Here is an 18064-nt window from a genome sequence, read left to right on the forward strand (position 1 = left end):
ACAAGCAGGAAGGCATCAGCAAACATCTGGGAAAGAGGCTGCCCTGCTCCAGAGGAGAAGAAGGGCGGAGGAGGGGAAGGAGAGTCAAACTTGCAAGGTCCTGCCAATCTTTTTTTCTTTTTAAGTACCTTTAATACGGAGCCTGGCCTAAGCCTTTGGGCTGACCCAGCTACCCCATGTGGCGGCAGTGAGCCCCTGAGAGATCCAAGAGGGCCAGGATGGTCATGGGCCCTTCAGAGATCATCCATAAAGGCCGCCAAGGCTTTCTCCATAACCCCAACCAAAAAGTATCCCGATCACCCACTGCATCTGGGGCTTCTGTGCCCGTTATCTCCTGTTGTCAGTCTGTTCTCTCAGCATCTGGAAGGGATGCCATTCAGAGGCAACCTTTTCAGTGCAGCTGGGGAGTCCCTCCTCTCCTTGGGGTGGCTGCATGTCAGGGAGTCTCCTCCCACTGCAGGCCAGAGCCAAGAGACATCAACGCTGGACCCTCACTCTCTTCCTGCAACGGCCCTTGACAGATGAGGTGGCCCTTCCATCTTCTCCATCTCCCGGCGAGGCTTCTGGCGGAGGAGAGATGGTGAGGGCTGCACAGAAAAGCCCCCCCCCCCCCGGCTTCCTCTCAGCAACCCTCTCTGGTCAGCCCTGATTTACTTCCTCCGGAATTCTTCTCTGGTGCTTACAACCTAAACCCAACCCCAGAATCCCACAGTCCTTCCCCGGCAATCCCTTGCAAGGAAAAGCCCGGAGGGGTTGGGAGGGGGGAGTTAAGGGGGCCGGCAAAGTGAGTGAGGGAAGAAGAGGTGGGGAGGTTAGGGGCTGGTTTCCGAACCTTCCGTTACCAGGCTAGGCAAGGCCTTCAGCAGCGTTTAGGGAAGAAGCCCCAGTGCCTGTAGCCTTGCCTTGCCTCTTGGTTACCTGGAAGAGGTTGCTTATGCAACTTAAGGAGGCCTGAGTCTTCTCACTGGCCTCCTCCTGGGACTTTGGCCAATGGCTGGTAGTTCTTCTCAGTCATTGCTTCCAGAAGAGGGAAAGGCTAAGCCACGTCCTCTCAGGCACCCCTTTTGCCTTCCCAGAAGTAGTCCAAGAGGGGGGGGGCAGGGGAGGAGGAATGACTTTTAAGGTGAATGGGGCCGTTTCAGATAAATGGGGAGGGAGGAATGCGGCCTTGCAACCTTCCAACTCACAGCGGCCCATTGTGTGTTTTTAATAAGGTCTTTCCCCTTGCAGCCCCTGAAACTCCAGGTGCAAATATTTCTCCTAGCTCAAAGGATTGTTCTCTGTAGATAGGAGGGCAGGGAGCGAGCAGAGGCCCCTGCAGCCTTTATCAGGCCCTCCCTGCAGAGAGAGAGAGAGGGGGGCACCCGGATTGATACAGGAGAAAATGAAGCCGAGGAAGGGGGGGCGGAAAGAGAGGAGACCCCTTCCAGTAGGAAAGGCCTTCAGCCAACACCGCAGGGAGCCTTGGCTGCTGGCTTGGGATCCTGCCTTTGGATTCCACAATAGAAAAAATGTCATTTATAATAAGAGGATGTTAAAGCATCTGCTCCAAGCTTTTTCTTTTTGATCTTTTTCACAGCTTCACAAACTTACCTTCTTTATGGAAAATTCATTAACTGATTCTATTTTTTTACTTTTTTGTTTGTTTTTATGCTGCCTATATAAGGCAACTGTTATGATAAATTTTGTTTCTTTAATTATTCATCAACCTTTGCCAGAGAAGCTTCTCTTTTGTGTCATTTACGGTAATATTGATAAAATATTATTTGCAACATAAATTATTATATTTTCTTCTTGTAATTGTAACAATATTTGTTCTGTTTTCTTTCTTCAGTTTATATGCTACCATTTCCCTGGCTTATTTGCAAACCCAAAATTATTTCATTTTCCATAGTTCATATTTACACCTCACATTTCCCTTCATGTTAACTTGGACAATTGCTACTGAAGTGAAATAATTTGTTGTGAAATAATTATCTTTACTGGGGATGTCTTTAATTTTTCTTTCATTTTTATCTCACCTAAAATTATTCGTGTTTTCTCTTGTTCTGGGGTATGTTTTTTGAGTTTGCTACAATAGAACATAACATAAATAGGGACAGAGTTCCACAAACATATTATTACTAAAATTTGATAAATGCAATTTAATATGAAATTGGATAAAATACAATTTAAAATGAAATTGGAATAAGATACAGTCTAAAATGAAATTGGAATAAAATACAGTAATTTGAGATATAAATAAAATATATGATAAAATTATATTTCAGTTTCACCCCTGCAATCTACCCCAATCAGTCCCACATAACACCAATCTCAACCGAACCATTTTGCTTAAGGACTGTGCTGTGTTAAATGCTATTTTCGGGTTCTGGCCGCACAGAAGGTAAATTGCTTTGATGTGGGGATCCCAATGGGTCCCTCGTTTGGTATATGGACCGAGGTACCTGTCTCTCACCCCCTTATACAAAAGCAACATTCCAATAGGATGTGAGCCAGGCCTTCTCCCTCTGCCGCTCCACAAATGCAGAGGCGTCCATTGTAGGGTAGAGAATGGAATCTCCCATCTCTGACTATTGTGTCAAGCTGTTTGAATCTCACTCGCGTAAATATCTCCCTAAGATGTTTTGGCAGTTGTAACTTCAAATAGCTATTTGAAAAGTATGTTTGTATTTGCTCAGCCATTTCAAGTTACCCACCTTACTAAGGATAGCTATATCATTTTGTATTTCTATATCCATAATTCTTGGGGAAGCTCTTTTTTTAAAAAAAAAACGTTCTCCTGTTACGCAAGATACAGGAAGGCCACAGCTTCTTACAAAATTTGTTAGTTTGATGATCCAGGAGATTTGTGATTGTGGTTTTATTTTCTCTATTAGACATACCTTGGGGAATTTATCAGTCTCCATTTTATTGACTTTGCGCCGGTAGTTACATGCTCTAATTTTGGATAGTACATGAATTGTATGAATTCCCAATTCATCTCTTAACTGCTGCAAAGATGCTTCTTAGATCGACACTCAACATACATCTCAAATGTTGGGACCATGTTTGTTCTACTGCTGTGGTTGAGTATAGAGGAAATAAATAATATAATATATAATGTAATGTAATATATTTATGTATTATATGGTATATTATTCTCCAAAGCACCTGAAGGCAGGACAAGAAGCAATGGATCCAACCTAGAAATAAAGAGAGGTTTCCTGGCAGTGAGAACAATTAACCAGTGGAACGGATCGCTTCCAGAGGTTGTGTGGGTGCTCTATCATTGGAGGTTTTCAAGAAGAAACTGGGCAGCCATTTGTCTAGAACGGCAGAGTCTTTCCTGCATTGAGCAGGGGTTCAAGCAGGGAGGGGTGGGCAGGGCAGCAGAGAGGCGGGGAGGGCAAAGAGCAGGGGAACAGGAGCAAGGGAGCCCAGATTAGGATAGACAAGAAAAGGGGCTACTTAAACCAAATCCAATCAATCAGAATAGAGGTGGAAGGGACCTTGGAGGTCTTATAGTCCACCTTCTGCTCAAGAAGGAGACCCTATACCATTTCAGACAAATGACTGTCCAGTCTCTTAAAAATCTCCAGTGATGAAGCACCTACAACTTCTGATGGCCAACTGTTCCATTGCTTAATTGTCCTCACTGGACACCTAATTGTTCTCCTTACAAATAGTTTCAAGTTGCTTCTCTCCTTGATGAGTTTCCATCCATTTGTTTCTTGTTCTGCCTACAAATAAGTTGACCCCCTCCTCTTTGTGGCAACCTCTCAAATACTGGAAGACTGCTATCATGTCCCCACTAGTCTTTCTTTTCTCTAGACTAGCCAAACCCAAATCCTGCAGCCCTTCTTCGTGTTTTAATCTCCAGGCCTTTAATCATCTTAGTTGCTCTTCTCTGCACTTTTTCCAAAATCTCAATATTTTTTCTGTAATGTGGTGACCAAAACTAGATGCAGTATTCCAGGTGTGGCCTTAGGAAGGATTTCTAAAGCGGTACTAATACTTCACGGGATGTTGATTCTGTGCCTCTGTTTATACAACCGAGTATTGTATTAGCTTTTTTGGTTGCTACTGCACACTGCCGGATCATATTTGCAAATTTGATGAGTTCCCCTTTTATTCCCTCATCTGAGTCATTTATGAAGATATTGAAGAGTACTGGGCCTAAGACGGAACCTTGTCCCACTGCTTACTTCCCTCCATGTGGATGTAGTACCATTAAGGACTACTCATTGAGTACGGTTTGTCAGCCAGTTAGAAATCCATCTGTTGGTGATACTCTCTATTCCACATTTTTTTAGCTTACCAAGAAGTAGGTTGTCAAATGCCTTGCTGAAGTCAAACTATACTATGTCCAGAGCATTTCACTGATCTACTAATTTAGTCACTTTATCAAAGAATGAAATAAGATCAGTTTGTCGTGATCTGTTTTTAACAAACCTCTGCTGGCTACTAGTTATAACTTTATTTCCTTCTCGATGTTCACAGATTGTTTTCTGATGATCTTTTCCAGTATCTTCCCAGGTATTGATCCATTACATTTCAGGATACTGAAGAAAGTAGCAGAGATGGTTGCATAGCCACTCTCCCTGATCCCAAGGACTCCTAGAGGCCCCAGAACCTGGAGGAGAGCCAATGCCATCCCCATGTTCAAAAGGGTGAGGATTAGAATGCAGCATTGTCTGCTTGACATCTATACCGAGCATGGTCCTGCCACTGACCATCGAGCAGTCTGGTTGTAAGCAAAGTTCCATGTTTGCAGAAGTGGGGATGTGTAGATTGCAAAGAACTCAGGCCTGGCTGGCCTTCTCTTGTTTAAAAGCGTTTCTAGACCAGTAGGCAGCCCTGGGGTGTGTCTGCTTTCAACAGAGCAGTTCCCCTCGGAATGGTGGAGACTCTGCTGAGCTCCGGCCGTCTCAAGTCTAAAAGGAAGGAGAGAACTTGGGGTGAGTTCAGTAGGAGAAGCTGAGCCAAATGATGAAGAGTTCAAGGGCCTGGATATGGTCGGCCTGCAGGTGAGATGATTCTCTCTTGGCCCAGAGAGCAGGACCAGACCCTCAACTTCAAACCTAAGGAAGGAGGTTCAGGCTAAACACCAGGAGGAGGAGGAGCTTATTTATTTATTAGCATTTATAGAAGATATTTATGAGGCTCCCTGACTCCAGGTGACCGAGGAAGAGTAGAAATGAACACAAGAAAGGAAAACCAGTCACTCAGCAAAGGGGGTGCTTAATTCAGAAGGAAAATTGCACATTCTCTACCACCACTATATCCTGCCACAGCTGCTCCCTGTCCTAGCCCAAAGCTTGGGGAGAAAAACGGAACTTAAGGGCTTCTCTAGAGAAGAGGGGGGTTGGAACCATTTGAGAGTGGCAGGAAAAGCCCCTTCCTGGATCCCAGCAATGGCCGCTTTATGGATGGGACCGGTAGCGTCCCAGTCCCACCTAACGACCCAGGCAGTCCCTTCTGTAGGAGCCAGGCGGGGCCTGTGCCAGGGCTCTAGAAAGGGCAATCGGCGCCTGAACCCTTCTGACCGTATTGGAAGACAGCAGCAGAGGCTGCCACCCGAGGCAGTGCACCCTGCTTGCTTAGAGATCTCCAAAGAGAGGCTGGGTGGCCCTCTACAGGGATGAATGAGAGGGCCTCTGAGGTCCATCCCAACTCTATGATTCGCATTTCTCCTCTATCCAAACTATTCTGGGCACCATTGGCATTTTAGGAAGAACGCTGGCAAGGTGGGGCAAGAAGCAGGACTCAAGAGAAAGCTGTGGAAAAGACCCCCCTAGCAGCCAAGAGAGGATCCGTCCTGGAGATGTTGAGGTGGAGCCATTACTGCGCTGGGCAGGTGGTTGGACTGGAGGGTCTCCAAGACCCCCTTTGTCATACCCAGAGGACTAGGGAAAGTCTACCTTGCCCAAATGGAGTGGATTGATCCCAAGGCCTTCAGGGCAGGATCGGAATGGGCCGGGTCCAGGGGTGGGAGACACAAAAGACTGCCCAGGTCTTTCTGTGCTCCCAACAGCAAAGTCGTCCTGGGGGCTGGACACCTGATGGCTGCCAGCCGATTGATTCAACAACCATCCTTTGCCCAATCTGCTTATTCTGGGAGGCCAGCTACTACCATCTGCCTGGAGCCCAGGCAGCCAATGCTGAGTCAGTGAACTGGGTGCTGCTTCCTCTCTGCCAGTGGGTCAGCGGTTGCCAGCTTCCTTCAAGACCTATGAAACAATGGAAGCTGGGACCTCTCAGTCCTTCCCCTGTCTCTAATGGGGGCGGTGTGTGTGTGTGCTCTGGAGTGTAGAATGCACTCATTTGCCTACTCAGCTTTTCCCTGGTCCCATGAGCCGCAGCTCTGGGTCTGAGGTACCTTCCCACAGAGGGCTTATGTCCCAACAAGAGACTGGCTGGGGGATGTCCACATTCTGGGACTCTCCCAGATCTGCTGTTTCTCCAGGTGCCCAAATGGCTGCCTTGGGGTGGCCGGCTGGGTAAGATAGGTGGCAGAGCCTACAGCCAGGTGCCAGCCAACTCCAAGCTGAGCCGGGCCTTTAGGCTAGGGGAGTTTGGAAGGCTAACCTCATAGGAAGCTGTTTCAGAGGCTTGGGGTGTGGGCGTCTACATGTTGTCTGTCTCTTCTCCGGTGAAAACCCCACCGTGGCATCTGCTCCCCTGCTCCAGAAAATCTCCCCAGGGTTCTTTAGGCCAATTTTCCTCCACCGGAGCTCTCCAGGGCTTTGCACCCAATCTTCCCACGGCTGGGAATAGGACGGGCGCCTGGTAGAAGGAGTGCCGGCTCCCTCCGAGACCGACTCCCGATGGCCCGCAGCCTCCGGACTCTGACGGGGAGCGCCGTTTCCCCCCCACGGCCCCTCTTGGCACCTTCCGGGAGGGTCCGCCTTCCCCCCCTGGCGGGACGGGAGTTGCTTGCACACTTTCCTCCGCTCCGCCGAGGCCTCCAGCGGCCGGCCTCTGACCCCGCTCGCGGCGCTGCGGTGGGACGCTCGCTGCCCTCCTTCCCCAGCCGGCGGGGGCGGCGACCGCCCTGCAGTGGGGCCGAATCTGAGCGGGGAGCCTCTGTCTTTCTGCGGCCGAAAAGACGCGGGGTAGCGAGGGGGCGAAAGGATCCACTGCCGGCCCCGCCGCGAGTGTGGCCGAAGCCCCAGGACCTTCCCTGAAGTGCGGCGCCGCCGTCCGGCTCGGCTCTGCGGAACCGAGGGCGGCCGAAGTACAGCAACGGCGCCACGGACGGCCCACCTCGCCCGGGCTGCTGGTGCCCGAGGAAGTCAAGGGAGGCGCCAGGGGGCGCTGCCCGCCCATCTCTTCTCCTGGCGTGGCCAACGCATCCGGAGGGTGGGCGGCTGGGGCGGCCCCTCCGGGGGGAACGCGGCACAGACCGCCCCGCAGAGGATTCCGGCGGCGGCGGTGGAGGCGAGTCGAGCCGAGCGGGCGACCGAGCGCATTCCTTCCGCCGCCCCTATGGCCTCGCCGCCCCCGTTGCTGCCGCTGTTGCTGCTGCTGCTGCCGCTGGCCGCCTGGGCGCCTCTCGCGGCCGGCGCCTCCCCGGCGCCCGTGGGCAACGGTAGCGCGCCGGCGGCGACCGTCCTGACGGTGGCCATGGTGCTGCCCAAGGACAACCCCAGCTACCCGTGGGCGCTGCCGCGCGTTGGGCCCGCCGTGGACCTGGCCCTGGAGGCGCTGGAGCCGGCGCTGCGGAACGCCGGGCTGGTGGTGCGGAAGGTGATCGCCACGTCCGAGCTGAACGGCGCCTGCTCCGAGTCGGTGGCGCCGCTGAAGGCCGTGGACCTGAAGCTTTACCACAACCCGGACGTGCTGCTGGGGCCCGGCTGCGTGTACCCGGCGGCCGCCGTGGGCCGCTTCGCCTCGCACTGGAGCCTGCCGCTGATCACCGCCGGCGCCGTGGCCGCCGACTTCAGCCGCAAGCAGGAGCACTTCAGCACCATGGTGCGCGTCGGCCCCTCCGCCCCCAAGCTGGGCGCCTTCGTGGCCCACCTGCACGGGCACTTCAACTGGAGTTCGCGCGCCGCTCTGCTCTACGTGGACCGCAAGACCGACGACCGACCGTTCTACTTCACCATCGAGGGCGTCTACGAGGAGCTGCGCCGCGCCAGCCTGGTCGTCGGCTACCACATCTACGCGCCCCGCGACAACGGCAGTGCCGCCGGCGACGAAGCGGGGGGCCCGGACGCCGCTGTCCAGTTCATCCGAGCCAACGGGCGAGGTGAGAGCCGGGACGGGAGGGGGGCGGCACCGGCGGTGATGACTCGCCCAGCCCCGCGCCCGGAGCGCAGCGCGATCGCGGGCGGGGCTCGCCCTTTCTCCTCCAGCGGAGAGCTTGACCTCCGTGCCAGCCGCAGGGCTCACTGGGGCGGGCGCGAGTCCTCCTGCCCGGGGCCCGGATCTTCCTTCGACGGGGCGCGGGCGTTCCGGGGGCGAGGCCGGGCGCAGGGAGGGGCCGAGCAGCCAACAGCCGGACGGCGCCAGCTCTTGTCGCCGCCCGGCCCCGGAGGCACCGATCGATCGGTCGGCCTGCTGCAGCTGCGCCCCTCCATCTTGGCGGCCGCGGCCGCTGGAGCTGCTTTGTCATTGGGGCGGGCAGGGAGCCGCCGGGGAAGGCCCGGGGGGAAATCTGGCAGTCGCCACGGCCTGCCTGCCTGCGCCACCGACTCCATCTTTCCGGCGGCGGATTTAGAGGCCAGCTCGGCGGGCCAGCGGGACGGCACGGCCCAGAGGCTCCGGGCCGGCTGACGGTCGGGTCCGTAGACGCTGCAGACTGGCGAGGCCCCCGGCGGACGTCGGGGTTATAATGCCCCCGAAAGGCTGGGGAGGGGGAGCAGGGAGGCGCGGTTGGTGGCCCCTGCGGCTCCGGAGGGCTGGGGCGGCTCTCAGACTGTTCCATAGGCGCCGCTTTCCATCAGAAATAGAAATCTTCCACAAGGTGGATCTGCGTACAAGGGACCGGCAGAGTCCGGAGCCGCCGAGAGGTGCTGTCAGCAGAAGCCATCTGCAGGAAGGACCAGGGAACTGGTGGTTTTAATCCCGGCTTCATTGTTTTTAGGAATAACTCAAAATGGTGAAGATATCGGACACACCTTACCCTTCCCATTTCCCCACACAACAACCCTGTGGTGTGGGTTGTCCAGAGACAGGAAGGGGCTTTAGTGGAATATGGGAAGAAGGAGGCTAGATTGCAATGCTGCAATTATGGAGATCGTTTTACAGAAAACTCACAAGGTTAATTTAGCCACCTAATCTCCTCCTTCCCATTTCCCACCACCACAACTTTGTTACCCTGCAACTGGGGCCTTTCCATTCTAACCCAGCAACCGAACATCCAACTTCCCTCTCGTCCTGTTGGGAGAGTCCACCCAGCAATAGTTTTCCTTCTGGCAGCTGTTCCAGCGGTTTCTCAAGAACCTCTGGTTGCCCTTCACTACCTCACTAATCTCCCAGCCTTTGGTCAAAAACTGCCAAATCTGTTGTGCTTCCAGATATTTATTTGCTTGGTGGCCCTGTTCGCAGCCAGGCGGCTGTGCTTTCCTACCTGAAACAGAGACTTTGCGGCCCCTGCCCTCCTCTCGCCCGCTCTTGTACCCTTGGCTCCCACCCCCACCCACTCCAGCCCTCTTGGAGAAAAATTCTTTCAGATTAACTCAGGATGTTACTCAATTTTCCCCCAAATTAATTTCACGTTCTTCTGTGATCAGCATTAACTGAAGCATAACTCTAACTCTAATTCAAGGACATTATGTGTGTTGTGGGCGAGTATGAAAATAGACACATGTGCACTCACAACATACCGTACATAACCTCACTTCCTCCTTTCCGACACGTTCAGCCCTTCTGGTCTAAATGCCCTGCATCTCTTCATTGCTTCATAAGGTCGCATCGACGTCTTTTGGCTGCCCTGAACCCTCGTCCCCCTTTTCCTCCCCATTTCACAGACCCACATTCCTTTCTTTTCCTTCACCATTCACCCCCCCCCCCTTACATCCCAAGTCTTCCAAGGGATTCTTCCAATGGGCCATCAATGTTGGCTTCTGTTGCCCACTGTGGCTTCAGTCAAGCGAGGCTTTCCATGGCCCTGGTGAGAAACATACAGGAAGCATAGACTAGGTGACCAGCCTTAGTGGCATCCAGGTCACAGGCCCAAATTGAGTCCATTGTCGCATGTGCACCCAAGCCCACTTTTACTCCAAACATGCTCATGTTATCCTAGGCAACCCAAGGTCTGTAACAAACCAAGATATGTTACCTACATCTTAGCAGCTTGGAGGAAAGTGCCCATGCCGACAGTGGTGTACCTGAAGTGAGCTGATATGAATTTCTTCACACATTTAAAGGGTCGCATCACGGGTCATCGGTATTTGCAGAACATACTGACCCTGCGGACTGAACTAAAGTGACCAATAGAAAATGTACAAATTAAGGAGATCCAGGAAACAAGTCAATCAGCCCCTGGAGTCTCTGTTCAGAAAGGCAGGTGCTGGGAAGCATCCAGGAGAGAACAAAGGAGAGTGTGGGAGAAGACGGGGGGGGGGGGGCGCATGACTTTCCACAGTGGGTGTTTCAGCTGGTTTCTGAATTGTCTTGTCGTCATCTGTGGCGGCACAAGACTTTGGGCCATAAACCACTGAGGCTGGGCTCATGCGCCACTTCATCCAGGACTCAAGGAGAGAAGGCGGCTGGCTGAGCACAGCACACAAAGGCAGCTGCTTAGAGGTTCACTGACGGGGAAAGGAGGCTGGGATTTTCTCCCTGTGGCTTCAGGCTTTCCTTGACTTGGTTGGATGGGGGGGGGGGGCTCTCCTCCCCAGGCCCCCTTATGTCAACAGCTGGGCCTCTCAGGGACTGCATGAATCCTGGGGACCTTAAACAGCAAGCAGGGAACTGAACCGATTGGCAGCCCCAAATTATTTAGGGAGGACCAACCAAACGAGGGGGGGGGGAGAGTGGGCCCCGACTGTCCAGGAGAGACCTTTTGGAATTGGAGTGGAGCTTCATGGAAACAGTGACCCAGTGTGTGGCTGAGGCAAAGAGACAACACTGCCAACATCACAGTGTGCTTTTATACAGCGTGTGGGGTGTGGGGCGCCCTTAGAAGGTTGTGTACACTTCTATCCACACAGCTGGAGAAATGAAGGAAGGCAAGGCAGGAGGATCTTAAGGCTGGGGATGCCCTGGGGGCTTAGAGAGAGGCCGAGAACAGGATCCTGCCAACTTCCACACAAGGGGAATAAGCAGCTTGTATTGCAGCTCAAAATGTTACAATTTTGTGTGAGGGGGGCTAATAGCAAAGATGGGGGGGGAGGTCTGTGGAAGATGCCTTTGAAATGGCTTTCTAATGGGGTTGGGTGATGTCATGGCCCTCCAGGGTTCCTGGGAGCAGCTGCTGATCCCTTCCCCCTCTGCTGACCCAGCCTTTCCCTGCCTATCTCACAAAGGGACCTGGGGGCTTCTGGGATGTCTTCTCCCTTGAGGCCTCGGAGGGCTCCTGGCTGGCAAGTGCCGAACACCAAGGCGATTGCAAGAACTGCCACTCTCCCTGCCCATCCCTCTGTCTGCCAAATGGAGCCGGGGAGGAAGAGAAGAATATGTCCTGGCAGCATCTCAAGCCCCTTTTCTGGACTCTGCAGGCAGCATCCAGGCTGAGGGCTACAAGTGGGGGACATTCCCAGCCCCCAAGATGAGGAAGGAGGGCAGAGCCTCGTCTTTCGGCTCCAGGGGCTCCCCTTTCCTGCCTTGACTGAAGCATGGCTGGGCAGAAGGGAGGTGGCCAACGGGAGCACCTGCAGGGAGGACTTACAAGGCGGCCCAGCAACCAAAGCCAAAGAGGAAGGCTTTAGCTCGCAGAAGAAAGGGCTGGAGGCATCTGGAGTTCTTCTCTCTTGCCCAGAGGCTGGAAGCCTGGAGTTAAGACTGCAAGGAAGAGAGTTGAAGCTAAGCATCAGGAGGAGCCTAGGAAGGGTTGGTAGCCAGGGTTGGTAACCAGATGGCCACAGGCCGACGGGTGAGCTCTTCCTTAGGGAGCTTCCAACAGACGCTGGGGGGGGGGCACATCAGTCAGGCCTCCCAATCTGGGCAGAACTTGGATTCTATGATGGTGCTTACAGGGAGATTCCTGAACTCCCGAGTTCCTTCAAGTAGCTGAGCCTGGCCTCCCCAGAAGCCCATTCATGCCCTGGATCCGAACCTTGGACCTGAGAAGCCATTCACAGGACAATGGCGGAGCTTCCTGCGGGTCACCTGGGTGCCTCCCTCCCCTGGCACAGGAGGCAGAGCAGGGGACAGAGAGGGCTGAGCTCAGGAAAAGATGGAGAGTCCCCTGCCCTCTGAACCTAAGAGGTGGCCCAGAAGAGGGCCTTTCTGTGGGGAAGACCCAGGACCCAGGCAGGGAGCAGCAGCAGGAACCCTCGATCCCAAGGAAGGGCAAATAACCAACCAAAGCCGTAGAGAGCTTTGAGGCTGTTCGTTGATTTGTAACTATGCCAATGTGCTCTTAAAGGAGAAGACAAACCTTTACAGCCGAGGGAGCAATTTATTAAGTTGGCTTCCACGGATTCCATCGTCTTTTCCTGAACAAAGAAGGGTCGCTTCAGGAGAAGAGCCAAGTCCTCCCTTGAACACCCATCATTGTGTCCAGCTTGCTTCTTTCTCTGGGGATTTGCACAGGGCCGTTTCTTCCAGCCCTTGTAGTGCTGGTGCTCCTTATTGTGGTGCCCTCTCTGCTCTCCAGAAGCCTCCAGCTGATTCTGCTATTCCTCACTTCGGCTAATGACTCCTGATTTGCGGGCAGAGGGTCTTTCACAGAGGCCAGCCTGGTTCAGTCCATCCCACAGATGCGCCCGGGTCAGCTCGGCCCAGTCACCGGAGCTTTTCCTGAATGTGCGATCTCCCCAAGGGAACAAAGGAGGCCTAGCAAAGATGGAGTCCCCAGCCTTTCGTCCTGGCAGGAACTCCCGTGCTGACTGAAGCCGGCTCGCTTCACACATTTAGGATGTTGGCTTAGAGATCCAAGATGGCTCCCTCTGGAGCAGCCGGTCAAAAGTCCCTGGCTTGAGTCCAGACCCCCCCCCGGGGGCTCAATGGCTCAGACTTGACCTCACACCCTTCCCCCTGACAGCCAGTTGACTCTTCGGCTCCTCTGGCAGACGCTTGGCTTTCTTTTTCTAAAATCTCTCCCATTATGAGGGAGGCCGGCTGGCTCTCAGCCTGCTGGGCTCGCTTGACTAAGATAGCCGTGCTCCCTTGCTGTGCACCGTGGAGTCTGCGTGCACCCGGCTCCAAGGAAGTCCAGAGCGGAAGCTGGATCCAGCCAGAGGCCCTTCCCTCACCCGCTGCATGAAATCACTATGCGAGCGGCTTGCCACAGGCTTCCTTTATTGTGAGAATGCAGTCACACTTTGCAAGCTGTGGTTTTGAAGTATAAACTAGAAAATGAGGTTGTTCAGATAACCATGTTTAACAAAAACTGGAGCTTAGTGCATGCCAAGTGCTTGCTCTTTCTCTTCTTATTTCAGCCACAACTGTCCAGGAGGCTGTTTCATGCATGCTACTTCAGCACATTCAGATCTACTAAAGTGGGTGGTAAATTTGCCCGCACATCCTAGGGTGCCCATTTCCTGGCAGGACTTTTCCCATTTCTACAGATGCAACTCAAGAGCTGGCATTTCTCTCCCTGCACTTCCAGAACAGTCCAGGTGCAGAGGATTTAGTCTCAGGTGCAGCTCAGCTAATGCCCAGCCCCACCTTCTCTCCTAATACCTGCCGCTCTGGCACAGAGCCTGGCCCACCTCTGCCCTCCATGGAGAAGGGCAGAGCGACCTTGGGGGCAGGACATCTTGGCTAGACCCTGACCTGTCCAGTCCCACCACTGCAAGGAGGAAAGGAGGCTGAAAACAATCCCCCCTTGGCTGGAATTCCCACCCCTCCCTAGGTGGAGTTTATGCCAGGCACCAGAGAGAACCTTTGCAGCTGAGGGTTGAGATGGGGTGCCCCCTGAGCTTCTTTCCTTGGACCTTGCATTCTTAGAAAAGCAGAGACCCAGGCCCATCCCGCCCCCACTGCCTCCTGAGACCATACTACAGATCACATCCTCACAACCAGGCTGGCTCGGCCGAGTGCTTGAGGGGGAAATGCTGCTGGGAGCCCCAGCTCTGGGCCTAAAGTAAAATGAGGAGCCAGATTGTTGGGGGCAAAAAGCTGACTCTCTAAACCGCTTAGAGAGGGCTAGAGAGCCCGTGAAGCGGTATATAAGTATATGTGCTCTTGCTATTTGCAGAAGAGACTTAAAACCTCATTGCTGAATAATGTAGTAGCCAACCGAGGTTAAAACTAACCAAGCTTAGTATGTCTTTTGGGCTTTCCTGGGCTGGTTGAGCATACAGTGGGACCTTGGGTGCCGACTGTAATCCATTCCAGGACTTCGGTCGGCACCCGATTTGGTTGTTACCAGAAGCAAGACTGCGCATACTCGCACACACACAAAATGGTGCGGAAGGGCAAATCGCTGTGGCTGTGTTTATTCGGCACCCGAGGATGTGTTCGTGATGTGAGTGAAACATTTAGCAGATTTTTCGGTCGGCACCCGAATTGTTTGTGGTCTGAGCCATTCGGGAGCCGAGGTCCCACTGTATAGTGTGAATGTGGTCCATATGGCTGGGTTATTTGAGGGAGCATTTCTCCCCAGTTAATCTGCTCACCCCTTCAGATCTGGCAGGGGGTTCCCGTCTTGCAGGGCACTAGGCAGGACAAGGAGGCACCCTTCTCTGCCATGTGCCCACCTTATGTGGAATCGCGCCCCCGGAGGTCAGCTCCATCCCTTATTTCCCAGAGATCCCTCAAGACCTGGCTTTGTCATCCAGTCTGGGGGCCTTGGGGGACTGGTCAGATTTTGGGGTGCCCCTCTTGTGTGTGTGCTTTTTTTTTAAAGAAACATTTTTAATCTAACTATGTTAGACCTGTTTACTGTTTTACATGTTTTTCCTGTATGCTGCTCTGGATGCTTCTTGTGTGATGGGCAGCCATATAAATTGATCGATGGATGGATGGATGGATGGATGGATGGATGGATGGAAGGAAGGAAGGAGGGCAGACATCTAGACTTTGCAAGTGGCAAAGTGGCACACTTCCCTGGAGATCCTATCCTCTTTCACGGATGATTGCCTTTGTGTGTGCTCATGACTCCATTAGGCCGTGTGACGTGTTCCCTGCATATCCTAGGAATCACATTTGCCCTCCAGAGCCCTCTAGAGCCAGGTTCTGCTCCTTGGACCCAGCAGAGCAGGATTATGCCAGCTTTCCCTTTCACACCCGGTGCAAAAGCTGAGTCTTCCGGAGTGCTTTGGGGTTCAGGGGTGCAACCTGTCAGAAGAGGCCTCCAGACGGAGGCCCAGGCAGGGCGCAGGCAGGGGAGCCTTCTAACTGCAATGGGGGGCAGAGGATGCAGGGTGGGGGCGGTGGAGGGGAAGCCCAGCCCAGCAGACCCCAGCCTGGTGAAATGGGATCCTTATTGCCCCAGAAGGCAGGAAAAGAAGCAAGAGTGGTTCAAGAGAGCTCCAGCTTACAAATGAGGAGACATTTCTGGACAGGGAGAACAATCAATCAGGGCTTCCCTCCCAGTCGTGGGGGGGGGGGGGATACATCACTGAAGGTTCTCAGAAATAGGCTGGACAACCCTTTAACCAGGATCACATCTAAGGCCTCCTGCCTTGACCAGAGGCTGGACTAGAAAACCTCCAAGGTCCCTTCCAGCCCAAGGTTTTCTCTTCTATAGCCCGGCTCCGGCCGTGGGAAGGCGCCGGGCCGAGCCGGGCCGAGCGGCGGTCTCTGCCCCATGAGCCACTCCTCCACCGAGCGGGGCGACGTCCTGGCGCTGGAAGGAAAAGGCTTTGCCGCTTCCGCGGAGGGGCGCGGCGCGGCTCCCTCCTGCCGGACATCGCCGGCTGCCTTGGCGTTAGCTGCGCTGCTTCCAGGGCGGCGGCTGGGACGGGGAAACCCCTTCGCGGGGTCCGAGCTCCGCTCTTTCCGCCTCCTGGACGGGCCGGCCAGGCCTCCCGCGCGGGGCCGGGTCTGCGGCGCGCTCCCTCGCTCGGCGGCTTCTCCGTCTGGGCGCGGCCGTCGCGGAGCTCAGCCCCTGCGCTGCGCCGGCCAGGGCGGCCTTTGCCCGACGCGTTCCGCAGGGCCGGCCAAGTGGGCGCTCTTGGCTGAGGAGGGGGCTCGCCGGCGGCCGTGGAGCTCTTTCCAGCTGCGCAGCCTCCAGCCCCCCAAGCAGGGTCTCGCCGGCACCCATCTCTCCTCCCCACCCCACCCCAACTGGCTTTTCTCCAGCCTTCCGCGAAAGTGCCCTCTTTGCCTTGCGCCAGAGAAAGCGGGGGAGTGGCCTTGGGGCAAGGAGACCCGGCTGCGCCCATCCAGCTTTGTGCAGCGGTTGCTAAAATAAACTCTCCTGCGACGAGGGGGTGGCGCTGCGTTCCCCTCCCCAGCAGCTTCGGGTGTTTTGAAGTAACAACTGTTAACCTGTAAACATTAAGGCGCCAGCTCTGTTTGCACACCTTTGTGTTTCACGTGAACCGCTAATGGGCCAAGCTTCAACCTTGGCCATATTTTGTTTGGTAGCTTCGTCTGGGAATCCCCCTCCCCTCCTCTTTGGCCCCCAGAATCTTGGATGGTAGCTGGTTCCGTTTAGCAAATTAAGGAGGTTCCCTAAAATGTGGTCTAAAATGCCATGCATGGCGTGTGTGTTTGTGTGTGTCTACAGAGGATGAATTGCCTGAGGCCCTCAGTTTTGCCACTCCAACCCAGAGGGGAGCTGAGAGAGGGCAGAACAGCTTTGATGGGTGGGCAGCAGAGAGACTCCTAGAGCAACTGACTGAACAAGGCTGGCCTATCCACCTCCTATTTTGCACCCTTGCCCCATGGCCACAGAGGAGCTGGTGCAGGGCGGCCTCACTCTGAATTCCAGCCAGTTGAGGTGAAAAAGCGTTAAAAGCAGAAAAAGCCAGTGGGCACTTACCAGGGTGCCCGTAAGGGACTTCCTCAGCCATACAGCCACATCTTCCTGTGTTTGGCAGCTGGGTGGGTGGGTGGGGGTCTTAAGGAAATGGAGGAGCCTTCCATAGAGCCAGGATGGGCTGCCTTTTCTCCCCTGCCCTGGGAGTTGAGTCCCTCCGCCTAGAACAGGAGGCCTGCTAGGCTCGCCTTTTAGACCTTCCAGGCTTTGGATGGAGACCATGCCAGTCTGCCAGTGTATTGGCTCTCTTACCAGAGGGACTGGGGATTGGCACCCATGGCTGTGCTAAGCTTGCTTGCTTGCCTGGACTGAATCTCGGGGACGGTTCTGAGGTTCTTCTTTTGAGGAGAGGCTGGCTGCGTAGGGCAGGTCCAACCCATTGGATAGGTTTTGGGTGTGGCACACGAGTACAACACGATTGCCAAATTACTGCAATGACTAAGGATTGTGTGAACTGCTGTGGCTACCAGAGCTAAAAAGAGGAAGCAGAAAAACGGCAGGAAAGGGGATTGACTGTGTGGAGAAAAAGGCCTCCTGGGGAGAGCAGGGCAAAAGCAGGTGGGAGAAACTGGAAGGGAACCCATTTTGCCCTGCCTTTACTGATAGGCCCCCTGCTTGTCCCATGATGCCAATGGAAAAGGAAGGGCAGCCTCTGTTCCGTTGCACGGGGTCCATCTGTGGAATCCGCCCCCACAGGAAGTAATAACCACCACCAGCTGGGTAGCTGGTGAGATGGCCTTTAGCAGGGACCTTCTGTGTCTCCAAAGAGTTTGAGGTTTGTCCTGCTGGGTCAGGTGGAGGCCCAGCAGCTGGTTTTCCAGGGTGAACTCCAGAGGCTTCTGGTGGTTCATACACAGACCAAAGCGCAGCTCCTTCTCCCTATTGGCCCTGGAGGTGAACATTCTTCCACCCCCTTGAAACTCTTGGGGTTTTGCAGGAAGAGACAAGCCACTTGGATGGCAGAGCCAGCGGGCCCAGGCGATGCAGCAAGCGAGACGGAGCACAAGGCAGTTTCTGCAGGGCCCACTGAAACAAGAGCGT

The 18064-nt window shown here is 54.3% G+C and overlaps 2 protein-coding genes across 3 annotated transcripts in view; one reads left to right on the forward strand and one right to left on the reverse strand.

The window, feature by feature from the left end:
• On the reverse strand, window positions 1-10300 carry LOC309385747 (uncharacterized protein; the record flags this gene model as incomplete). The annotated part of the gene is made up of 5 exons (XM_081940451.1): window positions 1-4916; window positions 6571-6716; window positions 6748-8590; window positions 8762-9016; window positions 10272-10300. The coding sequence occupies 5 exons, from the start codon at window positions 10298-10300 to the stop codon at window positions 4688-4690; spliced, it is 2502 nt and encodes an 833-aa protein (XP_081796577.1). The 3' UTR covers window positions 1-4687.
• NPR2 (natriuretic peptide receptor 2) overlaps window positions 7349-18064 on the forward strand; it is a 27907-nt gene continuing 17191 nt past the window's right edge. Inside the window, exon 1 of one of the 2 annotated variants that reach the window (XM_081941333.1) lies at window positions 7349-8233. In XM_081941333.1, coding sequence (XP_081797459.1) covers window positions 7471-8233 — 763 coding nt within the window. In that variant the 5' untranslated portion in view covers window positions 7349-7470. The remainder of the gene's footprint in view (window positions 8234-18064) is intronic. The other variant, XM_081941332.1, reaches the window with a different exon arrangement.

Source organism: Natrix helvetica (genome assembly GCF_964273705.1).
Source record: "Natrix helvetica genome assembly, chromosome: 2".
In the NCBI taxonomy this organism is placed as follows: domain Eukaryota; kingdom Metazoa; phylum Chordata; class Lepidosauria; order Squamata; family Natricidae; genus Natrix; species Natrix helvetica.